The following is a 23,761-nucleotide window of genomic DNA, read 5'->3' on the forward strand; positions in this document are numbered from 1 at the left end:
TTAGTCACTACAAGGAAGAGAATTGAACACTTCGAGGAAAGTGAAATTCCTTACTACTTTCTCTCTGAGGAAAGTAAAAATCCACATAGCTGGGTACATGTAAAATTCTCTACACAGCCCTGCCACTAGGTTGCCTTTTTCTTCTATGAACTAGCTTTACATTTGCTGTCCACCTGTCAAAACCCAAACCAGATGGATACCTTATTGTGTAAGAAGAAACTGTCCTGGCTGCATGTTGGGTCCAGTTCTGAGATCTTGCAGGTGTCAGCTCACACCTGCACACACACAGTTGCTATCTGATCAGAAGGGAAAGGGAAAGGAACTCAGCAATAGCCAATCACCCAGTTCCTTTTCTTTTGTAAAACAGCAGCAGCAACAAGAGCCAATGGGAAGTTTGACCTGATTATGATGTCACTTCTTTGTATTTTTCACATGGGACATTATAAACTAACCATAGATCCCAAGGCAGGGAGAAATGAGAAGAAAAATGTATTTGTGCCCATATTGCTGTTCTTGCATTCAATTTTAATTTAATTACAAGGGTAACTTCCACTGAATTCAGTAGGGCTTCCTCCATTTCTGGAGAAAGCCAGTTATCTCAGCCTACTTCACACTGACTTCAGAGTGAGCTATGAGGCTGACTCTGCCTTACTAAGCTTGATGGATTATCTTTTCCTGGAGAGCAACAGAGGGAGTATGACTTTGTTGTTTGTTTATTAGAAATGTATAAGGCTGTCTAACTGTACAATGACTCTGATTGGCATACAGTAAAAACAGTCATAAAATATAATTTAAAAAACTCCAAACTCCAGAGAAAGAGAATCATGAAAAGAAACTATCAAACAAACAGGACTCACCACCCATTCTAACCCATAGCCTGGGGAAACAGCTAGGTCTTCAAGGCTCTTTTAAGCATAGTGAGGGTGGGGGCCAAATTTATTTTGGGGGGATGATATTCCAGAGGGCATTTGCCAGCAAAATGTTGTGATAATTGATCACAGCCACCAGCTAGGAGCTCTTGACATTGGTTCTTCCCTATCAGAGAATTGGCCACCTGAAACATTGCTACTGGACGAGAACCTGCCAGCACCAGGAGAGAGGAGAAGTAATGGTGCTTTGCCTTTCTTATCGCCACAGAGATAGCTGTGTTCAGGCAGGTCACTTTTTGCCTTTCTTTGATTCTTGGTCTTGAAGGGAAGGATAATAGTTGGAAACAGAGAGCCCAGGCTCATTAAGGCAGAGAATTTCTCCTTGCATGTCTTGGGAGTTTTTAGGTCACTTTCATATGAGGATTCTGTGACAAACAGAAGGCAGCTCCAGACCAGTGTGATTCCACATTGCTAAATTTGTTTCCCTGATGGAAGAAAGTCTTGCCTTCTCCTCCTCCTGAGCTTCTGCCCTCCTAGCAGATCCTCTAAGGGGCTAGCTTGACGGCTTCCCTTAATAGCCCTGGCCAAGTGATCAGAGTTGAAACGGATGCAGTATGTGGTGATATGTCTTTAAAGAATTCTGTCAGTCTTTGGCACTTGAGGCACCTCCTTTTAATCCAGTGTTCCTCAGCCTTGACAACTTTAAGATATGTGGACTTCCCCAGTTATGCTGGCTGGGGAATTCTGGGAATTGAAGTCTACATATCTTAAAATTGCCAAGGGTGAGAAACATTGTTTTAATCCATTAGGCTGCTTGGTGGGTTTTGTTTGTTTGTTTTGTTTTTTTGTCCCATCCCCCTCCACATACACCCCCCCCCCCGTATGGAGTGAAACGAAGGGGATTTTTGTTTTCCAGGAGCTATACCAGCTCAGGGTAGGCAGAGATTAAATGATCCTCTTTGTTTTCCTTGTTCCCAGCATTTCCGGGATGCTTTCAAGCTCCTTTTGAGGGACTGGGGGTTGGAAATGGTGGTGTAGGAAGTGTCTCTACTGTTACTCTATCTGCTGCCTATGCCACCCAGACTCTATCATGGGGGCCAATCTTTTTTTTCTTTGGACACCATACAATCATAGGGTTGGGAGGGACCTTGGGGGGTCTTCTAGCCAACCTCCTGTCCAGTGCAGCATCCATAAGAACCACTTCTGTCCCCAGCTGCCTACCACATCTGCCAGGCGTCACTTGCTTGCACTCAGGCTTCACGGAATGCACTTTGCTAACCTACAGGAGCATCTTAGAGTAGAATTGCTTAGAAAGAAATGCTGTCCTTTCTTGGAATCACTGCTTCCCAATTTGCTCTGAGTTTTGAGAACCTGTGCAGCCTCATTCTAGTGCTGCTAGAGGGACGGAACTGGTTGAGTCTAAGAGCAACATGTTTGAGACACATCCATGATAAACAGGCCGAGTGGGAGAATCAATAAATCTCCCAGAAAGATTGCCCAGGAACGCATGTGGAATGCAAGTGAAAGTCAGTTAGAACTTTGGCAAGTACCGAAGAGAGCTGGACAGATATGCCTGCACCCACTTATAGCCCAATCCTGTGTATGTTTATAAGTAACTACAGTATTGCAAAGTATCCATATTTACCTGAAGTATGGACCACTGAAAATAGTAGGACTCCTCAGTAAAAATATATAGAAAGAGATCACAGTCCATTCAGGCATACTATCCAGGAATCCTGATTGGCTTTTATGTACTCCTTTGCTTAGCTCTTGGAGCTTTACCTCCTGCTTCAGAAAATATATCAGTATGTGAAAGGACACTGTCTCCTTTAATGCTGTTTGGTGGGCAGTTCTGCAGAGAAGTCTCTGGATGGGAGAAGATTGCTAGGAGGCAAGTGGTGATTGGATCTTTAGTGAATGGACAGATTCGTTATTTTGAGCACCGCTAAAAAAAAAAAAAAAAGAGCAATGAAGGCATGGACATAAACTTGTCAATTTTCCTGGGAGTGGGGGTGGGGGCACTGGAAGACTGCAGTCAAGTCCAAAATTTTTCATATAGCAGATGAAAATAGAAACAGAAGTGGAGTTTCACTTCTTTTTAGTGCTGTATGGAGTTGGAAGACACAGCCCCTGAATGAAACCCAGGGTGTCCTGACCATGCTTAATATGCTTTGTTGAATTGGTATTTTCTAGAGGAATGGGTTATTTGGGTCATTGATAGATTTGTTTATATCCAGTCACAACTCTGGTGAGGCAGGCAGGGCAGTAGCAGTAGAGAGGCAAGGAACCGAGACAGGTGCTCAAGTCTTCTTTTCCTCCCTTTTTCTAGTGCCCCCGGATGGTCTGGCTGGTTCTGATTACAGTTTTGGGGGGTTAGAAGCAGACAAGGAGCAGGAGTTTATTTTATTTATTTATTTATATTTCACATTTAGTCACCACCCATCTCATTCAAGGAGCAACCCAGGGTGGTTTACAATAAAACAAGAATAAATACTAATTAAAATTCAATAAAAACAATGTACATAAAGAATGTATTCCAAGGAATTACGGGTAAATGAAAATTATTAACCTATGGGAGCATCTTAGAGTAGAATTGCTGTAGCCCAGGAAATGTCCTTTCTTGGAATCACTGCTTCCCAATTTGGAAGAGTTTGATGACCCCAGTTAGCCTGGCAGCCCAGCCCGACATGAGGGCTCAGCCTGGTGGCATCCATAAAATTTATATCCATGAACAGAAGAGGATGGCTAATGGAGGAGCCTGTCCACTTGAACTATAATGATGTCAACTCCCTTATCTTCTATTTTTCAAGGGAAAAAAATGCCTTCTTAAGAAAGAGAGTCCTGTGTTCAGTGACATTTACTGTAAATAAGAGTATTTCTTCTTTTTTTTTAAAAAAAAAAGCAAATAAACTCCTGAAGTTTATTTACAAACATAAACCACAAAGTCCATCAGCACCTGACTCAGAAAATCATCTGATCACTATACATAGAAGAAAAACAAAAAACTTAGGAATGATCCCACATTGAAACCTCGAGTCTCCCACACAAAACATCTAGGCCTCCCTGCTTCCTTTAAAACAAATGCTCATTAAAATATGTTAGTCTCTTCAACTCTCAGTTCCATCAACCACTAAGTGCTACAATTCCACACACAGTAAAATAAACAAAAAGTATATTACTGTCAAAGGAAAATTGTTGGGGGGGGGCGTAGAGAGAAGCAAAAGAAAAAAGAAACCACTACCCTAATATAATGTATGTAGATAATATAAAGGTATAGAAATGATATGATTAGAAATCTGGGGTTTCAATAGACTATTTATTGAAGCATTTGTTTTCAATGAGATCTTTAGCATGGGTTGCTCTCAATTAGCTGATTTCTTCCAGAGATAAGTTACATTGATTTTCTTGATCTTTGATTTAAATGTGGAAAATTATCAACACAACTTGTCCCCTCTACTATCAAATAAATATTTCATAATGTATTGGATCCTTTTCCCTTTAATCTTCACCAAGCCCTAGGCAGACAACTAGCTATGTATGGCTCGGGAAATACAACTAGAAAATACAATTCAGAAAACCCTATTCAATACTCTCCCACTTGTCATCAGGGATGGTCTTTTATGAAGATAATAAAGTTATATTACTGGCCTTAAGCCTTGATTACAAAAAACAGTGTTTCTTTTATGTCGTTCATAAGAGCAGATTCAGAAAATTACAGCATCTTGAGTAATTCCTGAAAGGACATAGAAGATCTATTAATATGCTTGTGCCAAGCAAGAACAGGATACAATTTGCAAATTGAATCCTGAGTATTTTGATTTTCATATAAAAATAATTTGGCAACATTAAGTACTTTTATGTCCCATTAATCTTGGTGAGAAAGTTAAGATATTACTGGTTTTCTCCAATTAAAATGTGTGGGACTTAAAAGTTGCTATGTTATAGAAACTTACTTTGAAGTAAATCCTGTTGAATTCAGTGGATTTTTCTGTTGCATAAGGATGCATGGGCTCAGGCTATACAACGCCTAACTTTGGATCACAGTTCAGCTCCTAGCCTTTGTAGCCCCCCCAATAGTCTTTATTGCTGCTTTTTGTCACAATCTTAGAAACCACCTTGGGAGTAAGCAGACTATCAATGGGTGCAAGTGGTTATCATTCTACAGTAGTAATCTCTATGGCTCGGGATTCTGGGAACTGTGGTCCAAATGAAGGTTGGGGAATGCTAGCTCATTGCACCAATAATTTCTCATGATCTTCTGCTTCAGTATCAATTTCTGAACTAGGCAGTTTTCAAACAGAAATGGCCCACAAGTCACACAAATGAAATGGCTAATGAATTGAAAATGCATTCAGTTTGGCTTTTCAAACAACAACATCTGCTCACAGAATCTGAAATATAACATCGACTACAGGTATAAAGATGATGCCACAATTTTTTTTACTACTCTAAGTAACTTGGTCAAAGCTTCCAGGACTGCTGGTTTACTCTATTTCTATGATCCTAGCCTTTCATGAAATTACAGCAAATGCAGACTGGAAGGAAGGCTTCTACTTCCACCCTTTATTAAGCATCTATCCAGCTCTCCAGGATTTATAACATTCTCCTGAGTTTAGGAGTTATAGGAAGAGCTGGAATGGGGAATCAAGGGAGAGAAGTTGCCCCTGCCTGGAAGCTTATTTACAGAGCCCAGGAGCGTGCTTGAAATATCTGGAAGATGAGGTGTCATTCCCCCTCGTGTCCAATAGCTTCCTCTTGAGAGAGGCAGTGGAATTCCTTGGCCCATGCCTGGGTTCTTCTCCCTTCTGGGCTTGCTGGGATTGTCTAAGAACAGGTTGCTTCCATGCGGAAGGCAGTTTCCACCACCATGCAATGGCCTCATCCCTCTCTGGGGTGAGCTGTTTATGTTTGGAAGTTGGCTGGTCCACTTGGCTCCTTCTGGAAGTTGATCTTTTGGAAGATGGTTCCCTCTACATAAAAGCTTCCTCGTTCCATCCAGAAATTTCCTCATGCCACTGAGGAGCCCATCTGGGTTGTCTGATGATCGTTTCCTTACTCCATTTGGCGGCTGAGTCTGCTGGCTGTTGCCTTGCTCATCAGAAGGTAAAACTAGTGCATTACTTAAAGGAGTGGCTTTAATTGAGTTGGGTGCTCCTTCACTGTGACCCAGAGGGGTCTTGCTTCCAGCTACTGGGCAATACCCATCCGATAATTCCTTCATTGTTTGGGGAATATCATTCCTTCTAAAAGATGGGTCTGGTTTGTCTTCTGGTTCAGTGTTCCCTAGAGAGGACGTGTAATCCTTCTGCAGTTTTTTCCAACTAGCAGGGATCTCATATTCAGGAGTTGAAGCCTCTTTGGTCTCTGACTCATTCTGCTGTGTGGGCCAGTCATACATAGGAGAGCAATCATATTCATAGGGTGATTCACATGCACGGGAGGTTTTGCCCCCATATCGTGTTTCATATATTGGAGGAGTCTCGTATCCATATTGCCACTCACATGGAGAATTGCCATCATAGCGATATTGAGACTTGTGCCCCAAGGAAGTTTCATATACATATTGTGACTCAGGTGACGGAGAAAATTCATATTCATATTGGGACTCATCGACAGGGCAGCACTCGCCACCATATTGTGAATCGTACAGTTCATATGCACTTTGTGGCTCATATATAGGAGAGGTGATATACGTATAATGGGTCCCATATTTCTTTGCATAGTACTGGGGAGATGGACATCCAGAAGTCATCCCATAAACAGTGCAGGGGCTGGATCCATAGTGAGATTCATAGATGGAAGAGGAAGGATATGAATAAGGCTCCTCCTCCTTCCCAGCTTCGTATCCCCTGCAGGGGCTATTCCATCTATTGTAGGACTCATATTCCTCCAGGGGCTCATCATCAGGAGTCTCACACTCAGGTTCCAACCCACATCCATCATCTTCCTTGTATTCTGGTACAGACTCAGACTCTGCCTGTATTTCACTGTCCACCACTTCCTTGTTGTTTTCTTCCTCATCTGTAAGCATAGAAACACAACAGGTATTGGGTTAAAAAACAAAACAGAAAGCAACTAGTTTATGCATTCCTAATGCTCTCACCATTGGAAAGTCTGTCAGAGGTGGGAAACAAATTTTCATCTTTCCCATAAATCAACTAACTTCCCTACCTTTAGTGGAAGAAAAGTGTGCATCACCCATTCCTTCCTTTATCAAGAACAAGTTTTATTCTTGGGGACTGGTTGCTTAATATTGGCAGATTCAAAGAACAATGTTTGCACTTATGATAGAAGAGACTGCTCTTACCATGCCAGAGCTTTGTAATCTTTTTGTGAAGTCTAAGTTGCACTAAGAACACATCCAGTCCAATAAAAGCAAATACAGGTAGAGAAGTATTTACACAGTTTGCCTCTAACAGAAGACTGGCTTTCTTTCCAGAACAGAGAAGAACCTTTCAGTGTGACAAGGGAAGCTGGGGGATTGGAAGGGTTTGGGTTTTTTCTACCTTCTTTCATGATTCAAGGAAACAAGAACATTGACTGTGTTGACTCAGCAATGTGGTTTTCAGGGTTCCTTGCAGCTATGATTTTGGGTGACGTGGGCTAGTCTCACTCTTTCAGCATAACCCACCTGAAACCCTGGGGGGGGGGGATAGATCTTGTACTGCACTTATACCAAATTTTAAAAATTGCTAGCTTTGCTTGAGAAGTAGATTTCCAAGAGTAATCTGAGCAGCTTTCCATTAATTGTACACCTTAGCTATCCCCTTACAGCTTGCTTTTCAATTGCATAATTTATATTTACATACTTTGTTAATTACATTTCTTAATGTTCTTAATATGATGACGTAAGAAACAATAAGCAACTTATTGGGGACTCTAAAGGATACAGATTATCTGGACTCTTGGCATGGCAGAGCAACTGTATTGGTCACCCTCAGGGATGACCTGTAGCAGAGCTTAGATAGAGGTGGCATGACCATCTTTGTCCTCCTAGATCTTTCAGCAGCTTTTGATACTATCAATCACAGTATGCTTCTGGACTGCCTGCATGGATTGGGAATTGAAGACAGGTTGTTATGGTGGTTCCACTTCTACCTGAAAGTCCAGAGAGCGGTTGGAGCAGGGAGAGAGGTTGGACCCACAGGCACTTCATTATGAGTGCCTCATGGTTCAGTCCTTTACTCTATCCTGCTCAACATTTACACAAAATCGCTGGGAGAGGTCATCTGCCAGTTCAGGGTGAAGTGTCATCAATATGTGATGATACATCTCTACTCTGGTCCACTGGGAAACATGGTAGAAGTCATGACTGAGTATCTGGAGGCTGTCAGAGTCTGGAGTCAGGCTCAACCCAAACAAGATGGATGGTGGTTGATTCAGAAGCAGACTAACTCCATGACTGTACCAACTCTGGCTCTTGATGGGATTGTTCTTCCCCAGAAAGAGCAGGCTAGCAATTGGGGGGGGGGCCCTCCTGGACTCACAACTCCTGCTTAAGAAGCAGGTAGGGATCAAGACCAGGAGGTTTTTTGCACAGTTGTAGCTAGTGTGCCAGCTGCATTCTTATCTGGAACAAGATAGACTGAAAACAGTTGCTCATCTTGTCTTGATTACTGTAATTTGTTCTACATGGGACTGCCAGAATTCAGTGGCATGTGTGCTTAGTGGTCATGTGTAGTACTGCCATGTTATACCTCCGCTGCACAAGTGACCCTGATTACACTAGGTTTCTGAGTGCAATTCGAAGTGCTGACTATGCTGTAAAGCCATATTTGGCTGGGGCCTGCAGATCCACCTTTTACTAATAGTTTTGACCTGTCTTACTTGAACTAGCTGCAGTAAAATCATAAGCACAGACACAATTTCTTTTAGTGACCTCTTTGCTTAATGACCAAGTTGCTGTCCCAACTGTGGTCGCTAAACAAGGACTATCTGTACTTGCTCAAGCAGGAAGCCCTGCCTTCTAGCTCAAGAATGTCCCTCTTCATGGCTTTGCTTTTCCCATGAAGAACTGTTTGATACATAACCCAGTTACCACAAAAAACCTGCCTACAATGACTATCCAATTAAAAGTACAGAATAAATACAATCCCTTCTCAAGTTATCTCTCTAAATATCTAGTTTGATGCCAAAAAACATGTATGTATATATTCTCTATCTATAATATCTTTTAAATCTTTTAACAATTGACTTTTCAGTGGTAAAAGAGAAATTAATTTCAACTCTTTCATCTAAACCATCTGTGCTGAGTACAGAGCCAAGATTTAATGTATACAGAATATAAAAGTGCAACTGGTGTCTGAGATACTGCAAGGGCTCATACTTTTTCATATTTCTTCTATAACTTTCAATAACATTGTGTATGTTGTAAATGACAACATTCTCTTCCAGGAAGCCCAATATCATTGCTCCTTACCAGGAACTTCAACAGATTTTAGTTCTCTGTCATCCTTTCCTTCTACTTGTTCAGAATCCTTCTCTGCAGACCTGGAATATCAACACATGGGATTAATGAACAGAGGACAGACAGACAGACATAATGGAGATTCTTTTCTTGCTTCCTATATGGCGTGTTTTTAGAATCATCAGATCCTTTACCTGGCACATCTAGAAGAGTTGCAGGACCTCTTTAAAAATAATGTCACATGAAAAGGAAAGAAGAAAGGAAGACACCGTGTTGTTACAACTATCATTCTTAAGAATCCAGGCACAAATCAAACAGCATCCACCTCATTTATTTTTGAGAGTGACTATTTAGACTCTGCAGTATTTTTCATCATACCCAACTGTCAAACTGTGCATGTATAGCCTTTTGATGCTTAAAAAAGGGGAGATATTATGCTCAGAGGTTGGAGCCATTATGTTTTGAAAGATATGATGGCATGATCTATATGTTCTTTCAATATGGAGATAAGGATATTTATTCCACATAGTAAACTCTTAATCCATGTTGTCTGTACCCAAAACCAAGTTTTGTCAGAAAGAATCTTAGAAAGATTGTCATCAAGAAAATGACAAATTTGAAGTTTGAAAAGTCTTCATCAGATGAATTTATCTTCAACTCTGAACAACAAAAAAATAATTATAAGCTTAAGAACCTAAATAATTTGAAATAAACAGCAAAAAGCTAAATAAGATTTTGATCTAAGAAAGTTATAAACAGATTAAGGGTCCAGATAAATTTGGAATATTGACTTTTACTATAAGATTTTGGAATTAACTATAAAAAATAATCAGCTCCTTGAGGGAAACAGACTTATTCTGGCTATCCTGGCTATTGCAAGTCATAACAAAGATAATAATGATTTTAGAAACTGGACACTAGACGGGACTAAAGATTCTAATCAGAAGGGAAAAAAAACCCACAATCCTGTTCTTGATGTTTGGGGCTTACAAAATGACACAAAATATTGTAACATCAGAAATATGAAAGGAGATCTTTGAAGAACAGAGCCAGAAATTAGTAACTACAATATCAACACTGTCAGTAATTATGTCTGCTTCTGTGGATAGACTATTAAGAAAATGAAAATGTTAAGAAAATGTTAATTTATTAAGAAAAAAAAATAAGATGTTAATGAAGGAATGATAGATGTGGAATAAATTCTATCTGACAAGACAGAGAAAATAGTGAAAGTGGAACTACAAATGACAAGCTGATTCGGAAAAGGATGCTTTACTGAATATACCAAAAAACCCCAAACTGGCTGAAGTTTTAAAATTAAAAGAGAAATACAAATGATAAACCAAAAAAATGACCTGAAAAATGTTTTCTTACTGGATCTACAAAAGAGGCTTGTTAATGCCCTGAAGAAATCTGTATGATGGGATAAAAAAGAATTGAAGAGAAATCAAATCCTATGACAATATTTGATTGAATTAAAGATTAAGACTGTTAGAAGTAAAAGGAAGGAATATAAAGTGGTTTATTTGATTAAGGCTAAAATAACTTTTTTTTTTTTTTTGCAAAGTTCTGGCAGCTTTATGGACTTTTGCTGACACCAGGATTGAAAAATTGATGTTTTATGGATTTGCTTATAGATAAGGGACAGGATATGGGATGAAGAGATATCTGTTTAACCTTATAGGGGGTGAAGAATTATTTAATTTATTGCTATTGTGATGAAGGTTGGAAGTCACTTCTTCATATATTTCTTTTCTTTTTCTTTATTATTCTTTCTTTTCTTTCTCTTCTTTCTTTTTCTTTTTTCTTGCACTTTTTATTCTTTTTTTCCCCATTCTCTTCTCTTTCTCTAAGTTTAGTTTGTATTAGTTTTTACTGTTGTAATTAAACTTCTTAATAAAATTATATTCAAAAAAAGAATGTACTAAGAAAACCATTACAAGATCATAGTTGACCATTATTCTGTTTCATCTGAAATCTACTGTTGATTACTCAATTCTATTGAATTCTTTATTACATCTGTATACAATCTTTCTCAAAGTAAACCTTAACTGAAAGAAGTTTACAAAGAGATTTTTTAAAAACCCAAATTTGGGGGATTCACTTCAAACCTAGACATATTTATTAAGAAACGTTCATTCACCTTGGCCTCTGATTATTTTTTTATTTCATTAAATATACGTACTTGATTGTCTTTACACAAAGGCTTTGATTGTTTAGAGCATAACAAATTGTGGACAGCCCTTAAAAACATGGGTAAACTAGGCCACCTCATCTGCTTATTGAAGAATTTGCATTATGGCCATGAAGCAACATAAGGAAAGAATATGGAGTAATTAAATGGTTCCAAGTTGAGCAAGGCTGTAAACTATTACTTTTACTTCCATGCAAAACATATTATGAGAACTGGTGAACTAGGACAAATGAAAACTGGAATTGAAATTGCTGAGAGAAACTTCAGATACCAGTTTGATGGCAAGTAATGAAAATATCTTAAGGTGAAGAAAGTACAAAAGCTGGTTTGCTGAACAATATTAAAGAAAACTAAGATAATGTCAACAGGTAATACCAACTCAATGCAAATAGTCAGAGAAGTTGAAGTAGTAACAGATTCAAAAATTCATAGGATGATAACAGTAGTCATGAAATTAAAGGATGCTTGCTACTTAAAAGGAAGACTGTAAATCTAGACAGAATGTTAAAGTGCAGGGACACAACAAAGATACATATTTTCAAAGCCATGGTTTTCTCAGTTTTAATATAATGACATGAAAGCTGAGCCATCAAAAAGGAAAAATATTGATTCCATGGGATTGTGCTGCTGGAGAAGATAGTTGAGAATACCTTGGACCTCAAAAGAACAAATCATTCAGTACAAGATAAAGTAAAACCAAATTACTTACTGGGAGCATTAATAATGAAGCTAAAACTGAAATATTTTGGACACATAATGCAAAGGTAAGAATCATTGAACAAGACTCCAGAACAGTTGAAGACAAAAAGATGCTGACAACAGACAAGGTGGCTAGATATTCTCACAGATAACACAAGCATTATAATTTACAAAACATCAGAGATGCGGTTTCTGACAGATAATCCTTGAGACATGATGTCCATTGGGTCACAAAGAGTTGGAAGAGACTGAACAACTACAACCTTGGACTTCAGTTTTGTGTTGAATGTTGGGAAGAGGTTTCATTTGGCTTTCTAAATGGTTCACTGTTGGTAGAGAAATGCAGAAATAACTTGTCTTTTGCACATGAGCCTATACTTCTAATCATGGCTTAGTTTGGAGGTTCACTCAGAAAGTTCGAATCTTACCCAGTGTTCATCTTTGTTAACATGACATTTGTTTGACTTGTTAAGACAATCCCTCTTTCACCACCTCATCACGCCCAGCTCATGACATCACCGCTGACCTGCACTGCCGTTTTGTACTGCTGAGATAAAATTCCTACCTTTTCCTGTTGATGATGTTTTTTAAACTGAAGACTTTAGGATCAAGAGTGAAGAAACATAAAGATCTTTTGGGGCCAAAAGTTATTGAAACACCTGCAAAGGAAGGTGACAAATGAATTGCTGGGAACTATAACACTGTTTTGGTCATTTCCCTACTTAACAGGTCTTCTAGCTTCGTTCAGCCATTCTTGAGGCAGAAAGACTGTCCTTATTCCTCTAATCAGCACAACAATGGTTGGGGCTGTAGAACAAGGGTCTCAGATAGTCATGAGTTCTGTATGAGGACTGGTTCATTAGCCCAAGGGCCAGAACTCTTCTCATACCTTGGTACAAAAATCTATAGTGAGTCAAAATTGAAGAAAATGAAAAGTATTATAATATGTGATTAAAAATAAAGGTATTAATTAAAAAAGAACCTTTTCTGTGAAACAGAGAGATTTCACTTTGGCCACTTAGCATTTTTCATTCATCAAAACACCATTATTTGGTTTTATTGCTAGGTTGATATGTAATTTTTTTCAAGCTCTTATCTAGGATTAAATCATCTAGGGAACCCACCCCATTAAGAGCTGCCCAAATCCTACTGTTCTTTTTCTTTTTTTCTCATTCCTGTTCAGTAGAGACCCCTTTTGATTCTTGTTCGGTTTCTCTTTTCTTCCACCAAGCCTCTCCTTCTGTTCCTTTAGTTGCTTGCTCACTATCTTTCCCATTCCTTCCTTGGTAGAAAGACCATTATGGCAGGGAGATGGCAGACCCAGCCCTCCTCGATGGCTGCCTCCTCCTTCTCTCCCATGAACATCCCAGAAGCATTGCCTGTCCTGATGTGTAAGAGTGGTCAGGGGTTCCCAGAGAGCGGTATTGTGAAAGGACTCATTGCACAACCCAGCCAACCAAGCTCTGCTGTTGCCAGGAAATCCACCAGGTCAGGCCAAAGCAACTGCCACTAGGGTGTTCCTCTTCCTGGAATGCTTCCATTGGTCCAGCCTGCACATCTACATGGCACTGTCAGCATCCATACCTGGTCTTGCTAGGCAATATCCACAGAAAATGACTTGGAGGGCCATGTGTAGCCCATGGAGCATGAGTTTGAGTCCCCTGCTCTAGAAGATGCTACAACTAACTAGTGAGAAAATGGAAACATTGCAGGTTTCTAAAACGTACCCCTATAAAAAAGCATGTGCTTTAAAAAAAAAAATGGACATGTTTTCTACAGCAAGACAACCTGCTTTGCAGAATACCAACTACTTACTGATTCATACCTTCTGTAGCCTTATACATGCAGAGTACTTGAATCTTTCCACATGTAGACCTCTAAAAGGTTTCAGTCTGACTCCTGGTGACTACTGCCTGGAGAGTCCAAGTTGTTTTCTTGATAACAGTATGCAGTTTACCACTGCATTCTTCCAAAATGCTTTTTGAAATTCCCGGTCTAAACCCTGGGATTTCTGGCAGTCTCCCATCCACATACTGGCCAGGTCTGACCTTGGGGGGAATCAACCAAGGTTGGCTAGGTGTTGCCACCTACTGTGGCAAAGATCTTTAGAAAGTGTTTGAAATATTACTTCCTCCTAGCAGTAATTTTCAAAAGGATTCATCAGTAGGCATCACAGAATATTTTTCTTGTATTATTGGCAGGAATCCCAGGTAGCAAATACTGGGATCATATTAGTGTATTCTTAAAAAGAATGTTGTGAACTAGCTTAAACTAAGGGAAGGACCAAATTAATAAAAATTAGTTTGGTGAAGTGAAGAAGTGCCAACAACCATTATTAGGAAACCAAAGAATATGCTATTTATGTTAAATAAATGAAATAAAACTAGATCATTTTCAAAACCAATCCACCGTTGTGAGAACTAGTAAATCGGTCTATAACTCTTAAAAACTTTTTTTTTCACATAGCCACTAGGATCTGGTGATCTGTGATGCTAAGATGGGAACAGGATTACGAATTTAGAGACAGTGCTCAAAGATATGTCTTCTTAAATTCCAAGGCATTTGCTTTTCTTGGAAATATTTTGGGTTTTCCTAAGACTTAAATTATCAGTTTCATTTGTTTGTTCTTAGGTTAGGCACCTTAAGCTTCATATCAAAGTTTTCTAATTAGGGTTTTTTTGTTCGTTTGTTTTTCTTTGGCTACCCAAGACCATGTGATGGAAAAATTTAGAACATGCCTAAACTTACAGGAGGAAGATCACTTGAAAAAGGTTATTTACACTGCATTACCCTACATGTAAACTAATGAATAAATTCACACAGTAACCAGCCTAGTCTGACCTGGCATGGTGAACAGAAGAAAAATAGGTCATCCCTACAACAGGAAAGTGTTAGAAAAGGACGAATTAATACAATGCACAGGGGCGTGCTGGATTCACATATTACACTTAAGCTGTAATGTGCTTTATTTGATTATGGGTGTCCATGGTATGTAAAGCTAGGTTTTATGATCTATAAACCATTGCAGATACAAGTACAGTATACAGTATATGAACTGAACTACTGTACTGTGGTTATTCCATGTCTTATTGCAAGAGGTTTGGCCACATCCTACCTGAATCTTCTGAAATGGAGATGGAAAATAAAGGACCTCGTAAGTACCATGGGACCTCTTCTTCTTTCTTGGCTGAAAAAGCAGAGGAGGGTGGATAATTTAGCTGAAAGAAACAGCAAGTTCTTCCGATTTTTTGTTCTGAACAAACTTAGGCTATTTCTTTTCTCCTAATCCAGATCTCCTTCCCCCTCCCTCTGAATAAATAACTATATGGATGTTCTCTGATTTACGACTTAGAGCAGAGATTGCTGGGATTGTAAAAATATGAAATGCTGATCAAAAATATTGATTTTATTTCCTAAATAAATTATTTAGTGGCAGTATAATCTATGTTCTATGGGATTTTCATTATTTTTAAAACCCTCTCTTCTACCCATTCAGATCCACATTCAGCATGGATTCTTGGAAACTGAAAAACTTTGACAGAAGAACAGGCTATCCTGGTAGTTGTTTCCCCACTAGGGATAACTAATGCAATGCATTCTATGTCTTCCCTATTAAGGTACAGATACCTTTCCCACATGAATGTCATCTGGGTATAAGAATCTACTAGTGATAATCATGGCTGGGGAAATCCCCTCTCCGGTAGGAGTTGCGGAAGGAAGAGAGGTTCCACACCATTGTTCTGTGATGGTTTAAGGAAGAAAGAACAGATGAGATAGATCTTTTCAGTTATGGAGGGGAGACAGGATAGAGAGAAAGTGTTGTATAAGCAAGGTTAAAATAGAAGTTGCCAATCACTGAGATGACTCTGCGAACTACAAATGAGAGAAGGCTGAAAGTGAACAGAAAGAAAGTTAGATATTATACCATGCAGAATTCATGATTTCACATAATAGAGAATTGATGTTGTCCAGATATTTGGGGTTTTAATTCTCACTAGCCTCAAATGACACAATTAGTAGAAGAAAGGATTAGGGAAATCTTGGTTGACAATGAAAGGCAGTTACGCTGAAGAGCATGAAATACCTTTGTCAGATAGAAGGCCATTCTTTCAAGACAATAACTTTGGAGTAACAAATTTTGAATCTTATCTATGTAAAGAAATTTCTAATAAGATGAAAGCTTACCAGAATAGGAGTCCGAGGTCCCAAACATCTCTCGGAAAACATCCCAGGGGCTGCGAAAGGTGAATCTCAACTCTTCTTCAGAAACTGAAGGGAAAATAATGATATTTGCAACATGTCACTCACATCTTGAGTTCCCCTCAGTGTGGAATTTCTACAAAAAAATAATGGGGTGATTCCTCTCTGTCTCTGTTTCTCCCACTTCCCAGAGAATAGCTGTGTAATTAAGATGAAAAGTTCTCAAGTTAAAGTCCCATGAAAACCACCTTTAGCTATGGAGAGCTATAGGAAAATCAATGTGGTGATGACTAATTTTACACCAGTCTCCATTGTTTGGATGAAGATTAGTAAAGCTTGCAAATGATTTGCATTTTCAGCTATCACAGTAGTACTGTACGCATAGTGCAGGTTTGATATTATTCCCTCAAATTTTGAAACCATGCTCATCTTCTTTCAATCCAGCCCCCCTCAAATATATATCCAACACAGAAGTTGAGTAAATAACAAGAGAGTATGCAGCCTTGTCTCACTTCTTTGCCAATCTGCAGCTAGTCTGTTTCACCATGTTCTGTCTGGACTGTGGCTTCCTGTCCTATGTATAGGTTTCTCATGAGGACAAGGAGATGTTCTGGGATTCCTATTTTTCTAAGCATATTCTACAGCTTTATGTGGTCAACACAATCAAAGGCCTTTCTATAATCAATGAAGCGCATACTAACTTCATTTTGCTATTCTTTGGCTTTCTCAATTATCCGGTGTACATCAGAAATAATGTCTCACATTCTTCGCCTTTTATAAACTCAGCTTGTGCATCTGGTATCTCCCATTCCATGTACCGCTTTAATCTGCATTGGATGATCCTAAGAATTATTTTGCTAGCATGTGAAATTAAGGATATTGTGTGATCGTTTGCACATTCTATTAATTCTCCCTTCTTTGGTACTGGTATGTAGATTAATCTCTTCCTATCTTTTGGCTCCTGTGCCATTCTCCAGATTTGCTGGCATAGTTTGGCTAGAATCTTTACTGACCCTCTCCATTGGTGTCCTTTAGCATACCAATTCAAAGTTGGAATCTCTTTCTGAGTTTGGAGATCTTTCAGAAGACTTTCCTTTTTCCTATCTGTTTCCATCTTTATAGATGTCAGTATAATACAATTTGTCTCTTCTGAGTGCTATCTGAAATTCTCTGTGATATTCCTTCCTGAGATCTTTGTCTTTCTCGGCCTTGGTTTCTCTTCCCTTTTTGGCAATTTCCACTATCAGTTCTGACACCCAGTTTGCTTTCTTCTGTTTCTTGGTTTTTATCAATCTCCTTTCATCTCCATCCTTTAACAACTTCTTCAATTTCATTCCACAGTTCCTCTGTTTCCTTTTCAATGAAGTTCAGGACTTTAAAGCAATTTCTGATGTTCTCCTTGAAAATGGTAATTATATACTCAAGACCGTATTGTGGAAACTGGTTGGCTTTGTTTTTCTGCCTTTAGCTTGACTTGAAACTTGCACATGAGCAGTTATGATTTATTCCATAGTTAACCCTTTGCTATGCCTTTTCTGTTATAACTTTACCTCCTCCTACCAATAATATAGTCAGTCTGATTTCAGTGTGTTCCATCTGGCGATATTCATGTACTTAGGCATTGTTTTGATTGTTTGAATAATGCTTTGCAATGAAGAAATCACTAGATTGGTAGAAAGTGGTGAGTCATTCTCCTGCTTCATTTCTTTTTCCTAGGCATATAGTCCAATTACAATTTTTTCCTTACTATTTCCAACTTTGGCATTCCAGTCTCCAACCAAAAGCAGCACATCTTGTTTGCATGTCCTGCCGATTTCAGATTGAACTTGACCATAAAACCCATCAACCTCCTCTTCTGCATCAGCAATTGGAGCATAAAGTTTGGTAGTAGTAAACTACAATGGATATTAAAGGGTTATCCGCAAAGTCTAATTGATATTATTTGGTCATTGACCAAATTGTATCCAAATGCTATCTTTTCTATCTCCTTCCCAACTGCAAAAGCAACACTGTTCCTTCTTTATTTTTTGTCTTCTCACTAGTAAATAGTATAATCTTCTGAGTGAGAGTCCAATTCCAGTCCATTTCAATTTGCTGATATCTAAGATATCTATGTGTAGTCAATTCATTTCTTCTTGCACTGCGTTGAGCTTTCCATATTCATGCTTCTTATGTTCCATGTGCCCACTGTAATTCTGCCTTTGCAGTTTCGGATTTTTTTTCCTGCATGGCAACATCAGCAATTAGACATCCTGAAGACTGTGTTATAAACACCATTAATACTCTGAAAGTTCCTCAGCTCTTCCTCAGTAGCATGTTTAAGTGTCATCTGACCTAAGGATCCCATCATCCAGTACTATATTATCAATTGTTTTATCTTGTCTGACCATGTGGATTTCTTAGTAAAGTATAGGAATGGTTTACCATTGTCTTCTCCTGCACAGGATGAAATGATGCCTTTGCCATTGTCACTAAAGTGATCATCTGCCTCCACCATCTTTCCAAATGACTGCTGCCAAATATAAGTGTCTGGGCAGTTGGGGTGACCTGGGGTGACCCTACTGGGATTCTATACTCTTGGTATACCCTCCCAGCATTCTTTGCTCATTCTTCCAAGGCACGCTTCCCTCACCACCACCACCACTACCTCAACAATGTGGCGGAGGGAGGGAGGGAGGGAGTTGGATTATTACAAAGCTATTTTTACCTGGGAGGGAGTTGGATTAAAGCTATTTTACCTGAGAGGGAGTTGGATTATTACAAAGCTATGTTGTTAATATTTCACTTCCAATGCTCATTTCAAGTTCAGTTTCTCCAACATTTAGGCTACTCACTCTCATTTATAGGCTTTTCCAATTAGTCTGGAATGATCTTTCTGTTTACAATCCTCCCATTTGTTTCCCATTGCTCATTCTTTTGTTTTCTTTTCTTTTTAATTTCCAGGAAAAATGTTAAGGGGGGAATAACAGAATAATGACATAATATTTTTAATTGATAGCACTGGGGGTGCTCTATATTGAAACATTCACAAAATATGCATTGACAAATAAATATTACGACATCCTAACAAATATTTGTACTTATGTCCTCTGGGTATCACTTCAAACCAGCTTAGTATCATAGGAAAAGAGGCGTGGGGAATTGTTTTGGCCCTTGTTATGGGCACAGGATTGATTTGGGCAGCATGGGAAGTGAATAGGTTTTGGAAGGTGCATGAGACAGATGGTAGAAGAGCTACTCCTCACCTGTTGTGAGTCCATCCCCATAGCAGTCATAACGTTCCCTCTTGACCTCTAAAGAAGAAAGACATGTACCTGGTTACCTCTCAAGTAAATTACTATTCTATGCTGACCCACAAAATTGCTGACTTAGGACTCATCCACACACCTGCACTGATGTGAGTTCATCCTCTCCTTAAGAAGGAAAGGCTGGTTGTGTTACTGCTTGCCCAGATGGTATTGTGAGTGTCCTTCAGGGCAGTGATTAGTGGGTGGTATAGGAATTTATGACAGGGAAAGATTTTGGAAAGAAATATTTTGCAAAGCCCAAAATAAAACGAATAATAAAAGAGGCCCAGGGCAACCACAACAGAAGGATTGGAGCATTCTGCAGCTGGCAGCCCATCAGCTTGGGCGGTCTTTTTTTTTTTTTATTGTAATATTATAAATCTTGATACACTGTATTATTTCAATGCAGATCTCAATGCAGCAATATTTATGTAATATGAGTGAAAATTATGAACATTCTATTATTTAGAAGGCTTAAAGTATTGAAAATAAAAAGAGAAAAGTAAAAATTCCATTAGTAATAACTGCAGTTTAAGATGTCAGTATTACAAACATAAAATTATTTAACTTTTCATGCAAAGTTAAGTATAACATAAAAAAAGAACCTCTGCCATTCACATCAAAGTTATATAATAAGTTTCAGTTTTGAACTTATTGCTTAATATTAATATCTCCACTGTATTGTTACTTTGTGTGTGTGTGTGTATTGATATGTTGACAGAAGGAAATAAGAGATAGATGAAACAAACTTAACAAAAATTAAAATACCTGAAAAGTAGAAAAAAAGAAAAATGGAAATGATGATGATGATGATGATGATGATGATGATGATGATGAAAAAACTATTGATTTCTGACTCCCCCTTTTTGAACATTTGCTAATTTGCGATATTTGTAAGCATTCAAGCCCCCTTAAAAGCCATCCTGTAAGTGGATATATTTACCATGCTATGTGACGTGTTGTATCTATGGGAACCATTCTTGCTTAAATTTGGTTAAACTTCTACTGTGTAAGTATACTGTTAGTTTTGCCATTGCTGCGTATGCTCCACGTTTAAGTTCCCAATCAGATATTGTTGGGATAGTGTCTTTCTTCCAGTGTTGAGCAAAATTTATTCTCACTGTTGTAATCATATATCTCATTAAATTATGATACTTTTTTCTGAGATTATACCTAATAAGAACAGATGTGGTTTCATTTCAAATTGAAATTCCAGATTTTTCTGCATTACTTGGGCAGTAGCCTATCCCCGGCTCTAAATATGCTGGGTGATTGCATGTTCTGGACCACAACCCCTACCTTATCTGGAGTGATAGAGAAAAAGACACTCTGATCACAGGAGAAGTGGCCAACAGTTCTGTTCTGAATCATTGCCTTCCCTGCAAATCACCTGACAACATTATTTTATCTCCTCCCAACCCCTTCCCCTCAAATGATTGCCAATGGTCCCAAGCTGTGTAATTCAATAAACTGCATTTTTATCGTGCAGGATAAAATGAACACCTGAAAGATCTGGCTCTCCCCACAGCACTTTTAGTGGGGATTTATGAGAGTCCTCTCCAAGTGGTGGTTCCTGGTGCTGGGATGCACCATGATTTCTAGGTTGCCAAAACTTTATGCCAGCATTGGAAAATAGCACATGGTTCCTAGTCAATTTAAAAGAGTTCTAATAGCTCTTCCAGTTGGAACTTACTAGTGAGAATATAGATCTTGTAAGGATTCTTGCTCAAGGTCACCATTCCCCTGAACAATTAAAAAAAAAAAAAAAGAATATACTGTTGTTGCTAGGTGAGGTTCTGCTCTCTCCAGCAGCCAAAGCGGAAATGGCTTTAGAGACACAAAATCCACTGGCTGGATGGAAAGAGGCAGTCCCATAACAGGCAACTGGAGTCACTGAAGATTCCTCCTCCATATGACCTCCATGCCCCCATAGGAATTTTCTTTGGCTTTCCTGGCAAAACACTACTTTCAGGCCAGATAACCTTGACCATCTCAGCCTACTTCAGCAGGCTGGCTATGAGATGGAGGATGTGTCTTCAATGAAAAGCAAGTGGGCATCTTCAAGTTCGGGCAAGGGATCTGTATGGATGAGTCCGAAGGTTGTGAGAAGGTTCTTGGACAAAATGTCCTCAGCCAGCTCCTCCTCCTCCTAAGTCTAGTTTATCATTCCTTTGAATTGGGCAGGTGAATAGGTAGCGATGAGGGAGACTCTACAGCTCAGCCTAAAGGGAGAGGGAAAAATGGGGCAGACAGAGCCAGAAGGTTTCTTACTGTCTGACAGCACTTCGTAGGCTTCTGTAACTTCTTTGAACTTCTGTTCAGCATAATTCTTCCTATCTGGGTTTTTATCTGGGTGCCACTGCAGGGCTTTTTTCCTGTACCTACAAAGCCCCAAAAGACAAAGTGAAGGCAATGTTAGAAATCCACAGCTCAGTAACCAATAATAGACCATCAGTACAGAAGCTAACAGATTTAGAGACAATACTCTCTCTTTCTCAGAAGGCAGGACAGACTCAAGTTAATAGAGTGCACTTTGTACCACCTCCTTGCTGGCTAGCTGACTGAGAATTATCCAAGGAATACGGTGTATCCAGCCTCTTGCTGTCTGTGACATCTTCAGCATCGACTAAGTATTGTGGTTGTACTTTCCACCTGAAGGTTTAACAGTTGAACCTCAGTTGAGCCCCAATTAGAAAAATTCCAAATACTTATTTAACTGGATATCTGTTTGAGTATCCATCACCACTAGTAACCTGACACCCTTTAGGCATTAATTACAAGAATAAACTTTGTAAAATGTTAGCGCATGATGTAAAAACTGGGATTTGGGACCTTTTTTCCTAACTTTGAAACTTGGTTTACATTCCAGAATAAAACTCTTTGGCGAGAAGAATACTCAAAGAAAAGACTTACGCCTTTTTAACATCGTTGTCAGAGGCATCCCGAGGAATCTCTAAAAGCTTATAATAGTCCGGCACAGCAGCCATTGGTAGCAGAAACGTGGAAGGAAAGTTGCAGCCTCAAGGGGAACAATGTCTCTGAGCTGCTTCTGGGGCTGATCATGGCCGCACACTTGGCTGCACAGCAGAAGGTGGATGCTGTGGCAACAGATCCTGCGGGTCAAGAAGTAGAATGATGCGCCACAGAAACTGGCCATCAGCCCCCACTGACCAAACCACAGCGCCACATCAACCAGTCCAGAGAACTGGCCAAGAGAAGGCATAATTGGCTGACCAAGAATAAACTAAAATTGTTCAGAAATTTGGCTTGGGATATGCAAATTGTTACACCTTTTTCCCTCCACTAAAAAGTTTACTTTTTCATAACTGAGATAATGGGTTGGTCATGACTATGTTGCATCAGAAGATCCTTTTCATAGGATCCCCAGTTTCCACTGAGTTCTGCTAATGGATATGTCCTTGTCATGCCCAATTCCAGCTAAAATGAGCCATACATATGCACTTGTAGGCTTAATTAGATAATTATCTCATATAAGAGGAGCTGTGGCATTTTAGCTGTTTGTTCATTTATTCAATATTGCTATTATGTACAATGTTATATGATACAAATGAGGCCATGGGGCTCCAAGCTGCTGGTGGGCTACGGGGGTACTCAGAACATATATACATTGACTACCATTTTGAACAATTAGTTAAGTCTCAGGTCCCATTTGATTTCATGGCACAGACTTTTATCTGGTGGCATCAGATAAACTGTTCAGAATGTGTATACACAAATACACACACACACATAAATACAACAGGAAGAAAAAAAAGATTAACTTAGTGGAGAATTTAGGTGACAGAAACCAGCAACCATCCCATTTAGTATTCTCATAATACTAGGCCATCAACCACAGTTTAGAAACCACAACTGGTGGGTTCCCACATCATGTTAAGAGTAAATAAACAATTTTATGTTTTAGCACTGTAAGTGAATCAAGCCAGTTGGAGGATTTTTGCCTTTTCTATTTTCAGTTCAGAGCTATTCTCACCTCCAGTAGATCAAGATCAGCTACACATTTAGTTAAATACAAAGCTTCACAGGATATATTGTTTTAGCCTACAGATCCCTCATTCATAAAGAAAAAAAGTTTGTGTAATAA

General features: G+C 39.0%; 1 protein-coding gene across 1 annotated transcript; it reads right to left on the reverse strand.

The window, feature by feature from the left end:
* Window positions 1–5,481: 5,481 nt before the first annotated feature.
* Window positions 5,482–22,643, reverse strand: LOC112540169 (uncharacterized). Its single transcript, XM_088145170.1, has 8 exons — window positions 22,570–22,643; window positions 21,928–22,037; window positions 19,615–19,662; window positions 16,355–16,438; window positions 15,285–15,356; window positions 12,735–12,828; window positions 9,289–9,359; window positions 5,482–6,890 (listed from the first exon to the last, which is right to left on the reverse strand). The coding sequence occupies exons 1-8, from the start codon at window positions 22,641–22,643 to the stop codon at window positions 5,482–5,484; spliced, it is 1,962 nt and encodes a 653-aa protein (XP_088001296.1).
* Window positions 22,644–23,761: the final 1,118 nt, after the last annotated feature.

This window comes from Python bivittatus, unplaced genomic scaffold (genome assembly GCF_059951505.1).
Source record: "Python bivittatus isolate LINGU-HERP-01145 unplaced genomic scaffold, Pbiv_v1 ctg000480_np1212, whole genome shotgun sequence".
Taxonomy (NCBI): domain Eukaryota; kingdom Metazoa; phylum Chordata; class Lepidosauria; order Squamata; family Pythonidae; genus Python; species Python bivittatus.

Bases quoted from the DNA above. Each gene is read 5' to 3' on its own strand.
- LOC112540169 (XM_088145170.1), bottom strand. From the start codon at position 22,643: ATGGCTGCTGTGCCGGACTATTATAAGCTTTTAGAGATTCCTCGGGAT. The intron at 16,439-19,614 runs GTGAGGAGTAGC...TTTTCCCTTCAG, and splicing joins TGGGGATGGACTCACAACAG to TTTCTGAAGAAGAGTTGAGA. The intron at 9,360-12,734 runs GTAGGAATTTTA...TTGATATTCCAG, and splicing joins AACATCATCAACAGGAAAAG to GTCTGCAGAGAAGGATTCTG.